The sequence below is a fragment of the Arachis stenosperma genome, chromosome 6 (genome assembly GCF_014773155.1).
Source record: "Arachis stenosperma cultivar V10309 chromosome 6, arast.V10309.gnm1.PFL2, whole genome shotgun sequence".
In the NCBI taxonomy this organism is placed as follows: Eukaryota; Viridiplantae; Streptophyta; class Magnoliopsida; order Fabales; family Fabaceae; genus Arachis; species Arachis stenosperma.
This window is the reverse complement of record NC_080382.1, coordinates 16524445-16538247: the sequence shown is the minus strand read 5'-3', so window position 1 is coordinate 16538247 and position 13803 is coordinate 16524445. Positions and strand designations below refer to the sequence as shown.

General features: G+C 34.8%; 1 protein-coding gene across 1 annotated transcript; it reads left to right on the top strand.

Moving 5' to 3' along the window:
* Positions 1-389: 389 nt before the first annotated feature.
* LOC130934379 (kinesin-like protein KIN-7K, chloroplastic) lies at positions 390-13207 on the top strand. Its single transcript, XM_057863953.1, has 24 exons — positions 390-751; positions 867-1155; positions 1255-1352; positions 2381-2470; positions 3345-3397; positions 4195-4260; positions 4336-4389; positions 4550-4609; positions 5690-5768; positions 6272-6339; positions 6755-6817; positions 6946-7050; positions 7525-7629; positions 7770-7877; positions 8387-8530; positions 8973-9155; positions 9308-9466; positions 9757-9975; positions 10444-10584; positions 10701-10823; positions 10909-10962; positions 11333-11380; positions 11474-11653; positions 12309-13207. The coding sequence occupies exons 2-24, from the start codon at positions 899-901 to the stop codon at positions 12858-12860; spliced, it is 3009 nt and encodes a 1002-aa protein (XP_057719936.1). The 5' UTR covers positions 390-751; positions 867-898; the 3' UTR covers positions 12861-13207.
* The last annotated feature ends 596 nt before the right edge of the window (positions 13208-13803 follow it).

The window sequence follows — 13803 nt, the reverse complement described above, 5'->3', positions numbered from 1 at the left end:
TATAAATTAGGGAGTTAATTTTTTGAAATTATTTTTTATTCTAAATTTAAGATTTTAAATTTTAATCCTAAAATTATAAAAAATTTGAATAATAATTTTATGATAAAAAATGAACTAATTAAAAAATTAATTCACCGTACTTATCAGTAAAATATTCAGCTATCCGCTCAATGAACAGTGAATCCAATTAAAGTCAATTTTCTTACCCAGAAAGTCAGAATGAACAGTGTAGTATTAGCAAGACGAAGAGTATTGGTTGTCGTTTCACGCGTCTCTCGTGACCGTGAAACACAATCACCTCCTGCACCACCACGCACCAGCAACAAGCTCAACCCTGTAAGAAAGAGAAAATAAATAGAGATTCGCGTAAAATATTACCACTTTATTTCTTTTCTTCCTGCTTTTACCACTCATTCGTCTCTTTTCTCTTTATCCTAAAAAAAACGATAGTAATAGAAATGGGAATATTAATAATAATAATAATTCGAAATTAAATTAAGGTTTTACGCTTTTGATGAAGAGAGGGCACACCATCGCCATCGCTTCCAAGCCAAGCCAATAACAACCTCTCTCTCTCTCTCTCTCTCTCTCTAACTGTCATTGACGGAACACTGTTCCTCAGCTGAAGATTGTTACGCTCTAATTTTTTTTGGCTACACACTGAACTCAACGCGGACTTCTCCGATCTGTGTCTTCTAGCTCGATCTCTCTCCACAATGCGTCCCTGATTCTTTTCCCCTTTCAGTTTCAGGTCAATTCTCTCTCTTCCACTTTTCCGCACCTTTTCCTCTGTTTTAAGCTTTTCCGTTTCTTTCTCTCTCTTGTAATTTTTTTAATGTTGCTTTTTTGGATTATTTATGTTATAGATTGTTGAAGGCTTTGAGTGTAGAAGTGAGTGATGGCATCGAAGCAAGGTGTGAAACCGAGGAGATTCGGAGGAGCGAGCAGCACCTCCAAGGGCGCCGCCAATTCGCCTACGTCTTCCACCACGTCGTCGTCTAAGCAGTTTCTAGAAACTTCCGTTGACGGACAGAGCTCCCCTGCTTCTTCCTCCGCTCGAAGCAAGCCGCACGCGTTCTATCCGGAACCTGTGCCGTTGGATGTACACAGGGCCAAAGAGAATGTCACCGTCACCGTCCGATTTCGTCCTCTCAAGCAAGTCTTTTCTTCTTTTATTTTTTATTCTTTTACAATTTTTTTTGCTGTGGATGCCTGTTGATTTTGGTTGACGTGTCTGTGCATGGGATAAAAAAGTCCGAGGGAGATTCGTCAGGGAGAAGAGATTGCTTGGTATGCTGACGGAGAAACCATAGTGCGAAACGAGTATAATCCCTCCATAGCGTATGCATACGGTATGTTATGCGTCATATCCAAAATTGACATTCATGAATGTAACTTTTGCTTGTATTTTTATTGAGGGGCGAAGAATATATATTCATGAGTAGAGCCATGACATGTAGCATTGTGAAAATATTCCTAAACATCACCCTAAATACTAAATGAAGCAGAAGGTAGATATTTTCAATATCTTTACTCTTTAAAAACTATCAGTTTATCCCTCGTGTAGTAATTAGGAGGAACATTATGATGGTAAATCATTTTCTCTTATAAGTATGATGCTTCTAGGTTCTTAGTTACATTGAAGTATTGAACATCTTTAGTCTTTATAATAATTGTTCCTGAGATTGAAATCTTATGTTTAGGTGGGGAAAAGAAGGGGGAATGAATGGCTTAGAGATCTTTTATAGAATCCAAGCATTAGCACCAAAATGTAGTGAGCATAGAGCATTTCCCTTGCTATTGTTCTCTTCTTCAAAATTAATCGTCAGAAAGTACTTTAAGTTTTGAGGACACAAGCACGGGTCACCAAATCCATCAAAAGCGAGTTTCCCTCATAAATTTAGCTTGGTGCTGAACAATTTCCAAATAAATGTGCAGCTGTTTTTGAAAGACTTGGCCAAACAAATTCAAACATTCAAACAGTTTCTGAGGATGGAAAGTTTTAATATGGATTTGATAATGAGTGAGAAATTGGAATAAGAATCCTAAGTAAAAGCTAAACAGGACCCCAGTTCAAAAGTTTCTTTTGGAGTCATAGCTATCTTTTAAGTCAGATTTAGGGCAAGGTATCTTTTGTTTCTTTTCTCCCAATGCTCACAAGATTGGTAATGCTATTTGAAGAAGATTATTGTATTCACAAAACTTTCATTATCCTAATACATAGAAAAGGGTAAATATCATGCAATGTGTATTCACCTCAAACCTAATGGGTTTATCAAGTGCATATTCTTCTCAATAAATAGTATTGTGTGCCCCTCTCTCTCATTAGTCATAGTTGTATTTAAAATTATTAACGCTGTTTTTCTTTTCTTGCTTCTAGATCGTGTCTTTGGTCCCACGACCACAACTCGTCATGTTTATGATGTTGCTTCTCAGCATGTTGTTAGTGGTGCTATGGAGGGCATCAATGGTAATCACATATTGAACTTACTACATATTTATTCAGCAAGGTCAAGTAATAGAATTTACTGTTGTTTTGATTGGACCATTCCCCTAAATATATAAATCACATTTGTATGCATATTGAAAATAATATTTAGTAATGTCAACTAATTAGGCAAGGGATGTAATATGACTTAGTGTTTTGGGCTTTTGGCTGATCAACTCATAACATGTATAGTAATACTATTGTTCATTTAGATTTTAGAATTAAATTGTTATCTTGAATTTGGTAGATACATAAGATTTAATAGCGATGGATTCATATTTAAACATATCCAAAATTTTCTTATTAAACGTTGCTGCAATCACACATAATTAGTGAAGATTTTTAAGAAAGATTTCTGAAGGACTGCCATCCTTCATAGTCCGTACAAATTTGAATTTTTTTTATCCATTTGTCATGAAGCCATAGTATGTGCAATTGTTGGCACATAAACTTGCAAACCATAAGTTTGCTTAGGATGGGAGTCAGATCATGATGTTAACTTGATACTAGTAATTGGTTTGAGGCCAAACATCTTAGCAATCAGTTTTGCATAATGTTATTACTTTTTTTTGAAATAATCACTAGGTTCAGGACTTTGCCAAATTCACGCGCATGAAATTTAAGCAGCTTAGTTATTATGTCCATGAAAATTGTTGAGTCTCAGCCATCAACATTTATTTTTGGGTGATAGTCATGCAGTTTCGTTGTTGCATAAAACTATTTATTTTTAGCTCATCCTCCTTGAGGTTAACCAGCAATCATTCCAATTGGAAGTCACTAGGCATGGTAACTTATGTGTTGCAGAAACCTATTCATTTTCATTTTCATGTGCTAACCTCTTTGGTTTTCTTAACAGGTACAATATTTGCATATGGGGTAACAAGCAGCGGGAAGACTCATACAATGCATGTGAGACTGCCCCTGTTTCCTGCCACCATCTTTTTTATTTATTTTGTTGATCTGAATGCTTTTGATACTTTTCTTTCCATGTCCTGGTACTTTACAGTAATCAAGCTACATTTAACCACAAAAGAAATTGTCATGAATTTGCAATTCTTGCATTCTTCTTTTGATATGCTGATTGATTGGTATTTGAGTCCATTTTTCTGTGGATTTTGACATCTTTTTGGTGATATAAGATCGAGGTTCTATGATTATCTCAATAGGTTTACAAGTTCATTTGGTTTCAATTGTAGTTGCAACTTACATACTTAACATATTATATCATAAGATACATGAACTTACAACATAATATGACATCCTTCTAATCATTAGGACTATATTTAAACTTATTCATACCAATGGCTGATTCTGATTTGAACTTATAAAAAATTGCCAATGGCAATTGGTATAGGATGGGTTTGACTCCTTTAAAGTAAGATTCCTTCTAAATAGTGAGAAAATGAAGGATTATCCACCATTAGATTATTTGGTGGGAACCAGAGACAAATGCACTGTATAAACCCTCATCTTCTCGGTTTAGTTGGACTCTCACCTTATTGGAGCCTTTTCCAGTACAAGAAACGTTATAACTTCCAGTATTCCATTCATATCCCTTTGTTGTTAGTCTTCTTTGTTTTAAAAGTTATTCTAGTCTTGCCTGGGCAAGGTTGATTTGATGGCATCTAATTCAATTGTCTGTAATTTTCCTGGAATATATTTTCATTGCATAGTAATACCTCTTGCTCATGAGTTCATATTTTCAGGGTGATCAAAGATCTCCCGGAATCATACCTCTTGCCGTGAAGGATGCTTTTAGCATTATCCAAGAGGTATATTAAATACCAATGTATTTGTTGCACTTTCTATTATGGGAACCACAGTCTGATACTTTGTCAATTCTGCAGACTCCAAATCGGGAGTTCCTCCTTCGTGTTTCATACTTGGAGATATACAATGAGGTGACTTCTTCTTCTTCTACTACTACTTTCTTGTATGCTAAATTTATGCTATTGTCTTCCCCAAACTCACTTTTTTATATCTGGATGCTGCTTAAAAGAAATTTCCAATTTCTGCTTTTCTCTTTGCTCTATTGGAAGTCTGAACTTATTTTTATTGTAGGTTGTTAATGACTTACTAAATCCAGCAGGACAGAACTTAAGAATCAGAGAGGATGCTCAGGTGCCAATTATAGCTTTTCTTTTCCTTATTATAAATCTTTATTTTTTATGACAAATTAAGAGTGTATTCCATGATTTACTATTTTTAGCTATTACTTAAAAAAATTATTAACCCAGGTAAAATGGAGATCAAACACTGACATGAAGGGATGTAGATGAATTCTTAGTCATATGCATTAACTAGCGTGTGATCCATCAACTTTTGTGCTGAATTTAACATGACCAGCAAAAGGCAAATTTCATAGGTTGACAATGATTAGTGGGGCATTTGAGAAAGCCCTTATGGCACAATTAAGTGATAAAAATGAAACTTAAGATATTTCATTGTTGGGGATGATATCATGTGTCATTCACAAGGATCACCCATGCAAAATTTGACCTTTATGTGTTGAATAAGACTCAGACTCAAACATGGGTAGGTAGTTAGCTGTTCGAAACTTCAAATAGTTTCTGATTAGTTGCAACTTGTAAGGTGTACTCTGATCCGATATAATATTGTAGTGATTTCTCCTGGTTAACTATCCAATCATTACTGTAGTCAATGGTTTTTCTGCCATGTCTTTTACCAAATTGTTATAGCATAGTTATGCTTTTCCCAAGCACTAGGCTATAACAAGAGGCCTTTCCTATTATGCACCCACTATATGCAGGAAAAGTTAGTCGAGCCAAGTATCCATTTGATGCATAAAACAAAATTCGGACCTGTAGACTCCAGCTTTTTTGACGAGTTGTTATTAACAATTCTTGGATTCCATCATTGAAAGCGTCACTGAGATGAGTGTTGGAGAAATCTATCTTCTGTTATCAAATATGTGAAAACAGAAACAAGTAATCTAGTCTTGAAACAAATAGTTGTGTTGTAATGGTAAAAAAAATTGTTTATTGGAAACTGTCCCAACTGCCTCTTAACAATTGTGACTCTTGTATGATGAACCATAAACTTCCTTTTTTCTGTGTACAATGTATACTGCAATTTTGATAATCAGCATGTTAATAATAGTTGTTGGAATATTTAGACATGGTTAAGTACTTTGTGAGTATTTTGAATATCAAGGAATCTTATCTTCTGTATGGTGTGTAGGGAACCTTCGTTGAGGGAATAAAGGAAGAGGTTGTACTCTCCCCTGCTCATGCACTGTCCCTGATAGCTGCTGGAGAAGGTAAAAGCATCAGCTATGCTCATTTTCTCGTGGATTATTTAGTTTGATGGTCTGGCTATACCGGAATAATCTGGGAGTTCTGTTGTTTGATTGTGACTTGTCTTCTATCTAGTGATGTTTTCTAGTTTTAAAATTGAGTTAGTAGCCCTATGAAGAAGGGGGCTGATAAATTATCCCATCCCTTTCCTTTAATTGGTTTAACTCAGCTGTTTCATTTTAATGCAAAATAGGTTATGCTATGCTTTATAATTTTATGCTAGGCATATATCAATTAACAAATTTTATATGGGATTCTTACAAAATAGCTGCATAGTGGTTAGACTGTTATCAAAAAGAAAAATACGAAAGCTAAATAAACCTGTTGTGGTGGTTCTGTGAATTCTATGATTCATGAAAATTGAGATCCTCTAAAGTCCTAATTGATGGTTCCCACTGAATTCTGCTATTTAGCTTCAGTACCCAATCATTTCTTTATTCTTGACAAATTTCTACTTTGATCACAGAGCACAGACATGTGGGATCCACAAACTTCAACCTACTCAGCAGTAGGAGCCATACAATATTTACCCTGGTGGGTTTGTGCTAAAAAGAAAAAAATGACATTGTTTTAGCTGATTAACATGATTATATACTGTGGTCTAACTATAATACTGCATTGACGTTTTATATTTAGTTCATTGTGTTTACATCTTGACGAGAAATATCCCTTATTATTGATCTTACTTTCTGTTATGATTTATCATTATTATCCGTATTATTTTTAAAAAGTGGCCTGCTTTTGGATGGGGTTGTTCAGTAAAAATATATCCAATATTTTCAGCTAGATCATGAATTATGATCTAGCATGAAAAGAAAAAAAAATGTAACAATAACATAAAGATGTAACTTATTTCTTTAACTTAAAGATGTAACTTATTTCTTTAACTTCCTTTTATAAAAAATGATATTGCTTGTATTATTTTTAACCAGTTCATGTATTGTATCAGACCATAGAGAGTAGTCCATGCGGTGAAAATAGTGAAGGAGAAGCTGTGACACTGTCACAACTGGTAATCATTTTGAGCTTTTTCGTGCACGCCATTTTGTCGTCTTCAAAGTTTTACCATGGGTTATCTGTTCATGCTTTACGTTTTATAAGCTTCTTACATTTTTTTTAATATTTTACTTATACCTGCAGAATCTCATCGATCTGGCAGGTTCTGAGAGCTCAAAAGCTGAAACAACTGGCATGAGAAGAAGAGAAGGATCTTATATCAATAAAAGTCTTCTAACTCTTGGAACTGTGAGGTCTCAAACCTTTTCTTGGTGTACGTAGGACTCTAATCCTAGTTTGGGGAGGGAGATGGTACATGGTAGGCTGAAGTAGAAGTAAAGGCCCTGCAACTTTTGGGCTTGCATGGTCTATTGGTCTTACACTTTGTTGCTGCCAAGACTATATCATATGTCTCTGTTCTAATTCCCAGCAGAGATATCTGTTTCTTTTTATTAACTTTAATGTGATTGACTACCATGAAATTAGTTGCCATTAGTTAAATAAATTATCTGTTTCTATTTGGTTCATTTTGTACTGTCAAATGGGTTGGATGGCCTGGCTGTCCTAAAGACCAACCTATCTGTTTAAAGCACCATTGCATGCATTGTGTAAAGCTTTCTTTATGGTGTTTATTGTCATTGTTTAAAGCTTTTTGTATGCGTTGTTATCTATGGACCTATGTTTGTGCCTGTATTAAAGTGTAATTATCTTTGTTGAACACAGGTCATTTCAAAATTAACCGAAGATAAACCCAGTCACATACCTTATAGGGACTCCAAACTGACTAGACTACTTCAGTCTTCACTCAGTGGTCATGGACGTGTATCTGTAAGGCTTTCCTTCTATAGATATTTGTCATGAATTTATATATACATGAAAAATACATCAAGTTATTATAAAGATCTTCATGGTAGAAATGTTGAAACACAAATGGAAGTTCTGATAGTTTGTTGTTATTGAAAACTCAGCTTATCTGCACAGTGACTCCTTCCTCAAGTAGTACTGAGGAGACACATAATACATTGAAGTTTGCTCACCGGGCAAAGCATATTGAAATCCAAGCAGCACAAAACAAAGTAAGATAAATCATAACACTGCTTCTGAATAAAAAAATTTGTTTTCATAATCCTTAGACATGTTTTATCTCTAGTTTTTTTAATGGAAGAAATGTTTAAAATGGTTATTTTGAGTGCACTGGGAAGAAATTCCATATGCTTGTAGAGTTTAAATTTTACTCGTGAAGGTACTTTGGGAGATTGTCTATGTTTGAAGTAGTTGACGATTGAAATAAGGGGAAGGGGCCTGAATCTTGAAAATTCAGCATTACCTTTGTCTACTTCAGAAATCAATGGTGTGTCTTGACTTCTCACGTTTGTGCACTGCATCTATGTAAAGAAGTTGTACTAGTAGGTACATAGCAAAGTAGCATGATCAGAGAGTTGCGATTATTTTCCTTTATTGCACCCATTTATTGCGTCCTTTAAGCATATGTTCCCTCTGCTTCATTCTTTTTTATGCCGTCCTTTAAGCATGTGTTTCCTCTGCTTCGTTCTTAGTTTTATTTTAATTTATATTGAATCTGTAGATAATTGATGAGAAGTCACTTATCAAGAAATACCAACAAGAGATTCAATGCCTAAAGGAAGAATTGGAACAACTAAAGAGGGGTATTGTTACAGTTCAACCAAAAGATACTGGGGAAGATGACATTGTGCTTCTGAAACAAAAGGTAAGTAATTATAAAGTGAGAGTGTGTGTACGCGCGCGCATGCATGTATCCACTGCCTTCTGTTTTTACTGTCATTTGCATTTACAATGGCGTTGTTTGATTCATGTAGCTGACCCCACCTAGTGGGACACGGCTTTGCTGCTGTTGTTGTTGTTACATTTATTACTGTCATCATTATTATTTAAAAGCACTTATGGATTAAATTAGATTTCAAAGTCCAAACAGTTCTATCTTTGTTTTTCTAAAATTTGAGCACAAATATTACAATATCACTTGCAAACAGCTAGTTATTTAAAAAAAATGTAAAAGCTTCTACAAAGAATAATGATGGGTTTAGAAATGAATATATTTAATTATTTGAAGTAAATTTATGCACATTGAGTTTTTTGTACTCTGAAATAACCATTGAGTTTTTGGTGGTTCTAATCTGTGAAATGTAAAGTTAGAGGATGGTCAAGTTAAGTTGCAATCCCGATTGGAACAAGAAGAAGAAGCTAAAGCTGCTTTGTTAGGAAGAATTCAACGGCTGACTAAACTGATTTTGGTCTCCACAAAAGCATCACATTCAACCAGATTTCCTAACAGGCCTGGTCCTCGTAGAAGACATTCCTTTGGAGAAGAGGAGGTATTTCTAGTTTTTGTTGGTTATCCCTGTTGTTTATCAGATGCAATAACACCAGGATCCTATACTCTGTTTACATATTTTCTCAACTTACAAAGACAGGGCAACTCTTTTCCTGTTCCCTACATATTTTTAATAATCAATTATGTTTACAGCTGGCATACCTTCCATACAAGAGGCGGGATTTAATCTTGGATGAGGAAAATATTGATTTGTATGTTAATCTGGAGGGAAATGTTGAATCAACTGTTGATTCTTTGAAGGAGGAAAAAAAGACAAAGAAACATGGACTACTAAACTGGTTGAAGTTACGTGTAAGTTGCCCATCGTTGTTTGCTGATAGCTTACATCTACTTTGACTTCATCTTCTTAAACCCATGGTGTTGTTTGACTGATCATCACAGTTGTTGTCTTCTCCCATTCTTTTCCACTCTAATTCTTTACTCATTAAGGTCTTTTATGCATTCATTGATGTAATTCTACTAATGTTCTATGATAGTTCTTATATTTGTATATTGAAATGAAATATTGGATCTTATTTTGGGTATTGTTCACAAGTTAATTTTCTTTTTTCTAAACTTGTGCATTTCAATATTTGTTTCAGAAACGAGACGGTGGCTTGACAGGCACTAGTGATAAATCCAGTGGTGCAAAATCTACCAGCACACCTTCAACACCTCAAGGAGAAAGTGGTAACCATGCAGAATCCCGGCTTTCTCATTCTCTAGCTGCAGAAAGTTCTCCATCGGCTGATCTTATATCAGAGGCAAGAGAGGATAAAGATACTCACGAGGATAGTTTATTGGGACCAGAAACACCTTTGGTATGTAGTTTAACTGCAGGTTTGGAGAAGCAGGAAAATTTCGTAGTATTTTGAAAAATTGATTTTTACTCTAGTGTAACTGGACATAGAAGACTGTATGTTCTATATATGTTTAGCCAAAAACAAGTAAAACAATTATTATCTTGAGAGGCACTTAAATGCTTTGAAAACCACTATAAATAGCCCCAATTTTTCTGGTGATGCATATATGTTTTTGTATTCAGTATTTACCCAGTCAGTTAGTCCTTCATTGTGAAAAGTACTTCTTGATATGGTGATCATTTTATTTCAGTTTTAGCGTTGTTCCTCTGAGCGTAGCAATCTCTTGCCTATGTTTTTGAAAGATCTTAAGTTCTTGTGGGAAGATTTATATGTTTCTTTATCATAAAACGGAGAAATAGCGCATTTGTTCATTGAGACATCTATATTTTACCTTCATAGCTTCCCATGTGCTTTTTAATGTTGTAGACAAGCATCAAGTCAGTTGATCAGATCGATCTTCTAAGGGAGCAGCACAAGATTTTATGTGGAGAAGTTGCCCTTCATTCAAGTGCTTTGAAGAGGCTGTCTGAGGAAACAGCACGAAATCCTCAGGATGGTCAGATTCATGTAGGTTACTTATCTCCTCCTCTTTTGTTGTACATAGGGTGTTGTCTCTCTAGTTAGAGTCATACCTCTGGCTGTAATTCCTGAAAATTGCATTCTTGTGTTTTGTCCATACTAAGGTGGAGATGAAAAAGTTGAAAGATGAAATCAAGGCAAAGAGTGAACAAATAGATTTGCTGGAAAAGCAAATTTCTAATTCTGTCGTTGTTTCAGATAAGATGGATCAATCAGGAATATCACAGGTACATTCAATTGACGTTATTTTTTGTGCTGTTTCACTTGTTAGCAGTCCAGCTTAATGCTTTTTTTTTTTTTTTTTTAATGCAGAAGACTGTTTCTGAGTTGATGGCACAGCTAAATGAGAAATCTTTCGAACTTGAGGTGAGAATTATTTACGTCTTTCTAATAGATCCATACATATCATTCGAATTAAACAGAAAGTCCAGACTCCAGATAGGGTTCAAATGAAAGCTAGCACTGAGCAGGTCTTTAGTGGAACATGTGAGGGGCAAATAAAAACCCTAAATTTAGTCCTTAAAGTCAACTTTGTTGTAGTATTTTCCAACTTAAACAAAAACAGATTATGTCATTAATCCAATTGATTTTCTAATCGCCATGTTGCTAATCATGTGAGACAGCAGTGCCCTTATTATGTAGCATAGACATTTCAATTGGCAATTGATGGTGCATGAACATATTGCCTTGCTGCCGGCTGTTTTCTGACGAGTCCAATGTTATTGTGCTAATTCAGGTCAAAGTAGCAGATAATCATATAATTCAAGAACAGCTTAATCAGAAGGTGGTAAACCTAATATTAAATTACTTTTAGTTAAATTCGTATTATTCTTCTTTTCTTTATGATGTTAGCTAATTCAGTGATTTGGCTTATCAGATTGGTGAATGTGAAAATCTGCGAGAAACGATTGCCTCTCTGAAACAGCAACTTGAAGATGCACTGGAGTTGAGAAATTTCAGCGCTGCAGCAAATCATTCTCAACATTGTGAACTTCATCTTGACCAGGGAAATGAGTTGATAAATGATACAAATGAAGGGCTGCTTTTACAAGCACAGGTATATTCTTATCATGTAGGTTCCTCATTGAGTGCCATTACTGTTTTTTTTATTTCATTCCTCTTTAGGAGTGGTTGTGATTACCTGTTATTCATTATGCTTCTATGCTTGTCTTTTCATTCTTTTATCATGTCAAGATTAAAACTAAAAAAATGTTTGATAATTATAACTATATATATACTTAATAAGCATTTTAAAATAGTTGTAATGAGAGAATAACAAGCATATATACATAATTGTCTTTATCTTTAACTCTTTACTTAAATGATCAATATGGAGTTAATATTTTATCATGTTTATTCATATTTATAATGATTAATAATATTACTTTACCATTTTATCCTATTCAGAAATTTTTGGAAAACAGAATAGTAATGGTAATTGGAAGTGTGATAGGAGTTCATACAATGAATGATGACCAAGGAATTGATCCCCACTATATGCATCTATGTGTGTGTTTGTGTTATATAAGATGTAAATTTTATCAACTGATAAGGGAAAACTAATGTATGCAGTTATATTGATGAAAAAATTCATCTGCTAACAATATTTGTTTCTACCTGCCTCCAGTGCTGCGTTTGGTTAAATTATCTTAAAGTGGGAGCACGTTTTTTGTTTATAGTCAAGTCCTCATTCCTGCTGATTTTCTGCACAGATAGAAGAGCTGAAGCAGAAGGTGAAAGAACTAACAGATGCAAAAGACCAGCTAGAACTTCGAAATCAGAAACTGGCAGAAGAGAGTTCATATGCTAAAGGACTAGCTTCAGCTGCTGCGGTTGAGCTCAAGGCATTGTCAGAAGAAGTTGCCAAACTCATGAATCATAATGAAAGACTAGCTGCTGAGCTAGCTGCATCCAAGAATTCATCTTCACAGCGCAGAACCAGTGGAACTGTACAAAATGGACGAAGGGAAAGTCATGGTAGACTCAGACGAAATGATCAGGGTGGGTCAAATGCAGATGTCAAGAGAGAATTAGCCTTGAGTAAAGAAAGGGAACTTTCATATGAAGCTGCTCTTTTAGAGAGAGATCAGAAGGAGGCCGAGCTTCAAAGAAAGGTTGAGGAATCTAAGCAAAGAGAAGCGTATCTTGAAAATGAGCTTGCTAACATGTGGGTTCTTGTGGCAAAGCTAAAAAAGTCGCAAGGAGCTGACAATGATGCTTCTGCGTCAACCAGAGAGTTTCAATTTAATGAGTTTGACATTTGATATTGTGGCTTTCGAGTTGATCCATTGTTAGCTTATTAGAATTTGGTTTTGATAGGAGTGGTTTCAGAGAGGAGTGTGTAAAGATTTGTTTTTCCGCAGGAATGTGTGCTTTTCTCTCCCCCCTCCATCATTGTCCTTTTTGGTCCATATAAAAAAAAAGGCTTCCCCATTTGTATAATCCTTGCTTCCCTTCTTTCCTTCATTATTGCTCCAAATGTTGTGCTAATTTGCTCCCTTTTTATTTGGTTCGCATCTCTATAGGGATAATGTTTTAATGCATGTAAAGTAATATTATTGGTTTCTAATGTTCATTCATAATGAAGTTGCGATTGTGTTTGACCCTTTAACTGTATACTGCTCATCAGTTGAGAAACAGAGGGATTATTAAGCATCTTGGTATAAAATGGTAGAGATGCTACGTTTATCGAATTCAAGCTCTATTACAAGGTCAAATAATTTAACTTCACAGGGTTCATTTAGTACAGATAAGATTAATTTCAGTAACTTCTAGGCTAGTGTAGTATCATAAAGTTGGCAACTCATGCATGCATGCTAGCTTAACATGGTCAATAGGAAACTGTAAGGTTCTTTGAATGAACTGCATAAATTAACAAATTCAAAAGAACTATATAAAACCCAAATTAAAAAAAAAAGAATCAACCACATTTTCGATGTAATAAGATGAAATTGAATTCATAATGTATAGGCAGCACGTCAAATAATGGCTTTTCATTTTTGCCTTATTATATGCCTATGTTAGACTTCGTACAAATGCAACTCTATCTATCTCGCGAAAACGTTAATTACTTTTTGCTATCATATTGTTTTGGGAGTGTTAATATAAATTTATAGTTTTAACTGATTTGGTCGATTTGCCCTAACTTGAATTAAGAAATCATTCTACATATAACTTTCTCGATAAATATAGTACTAGTCATAGTTA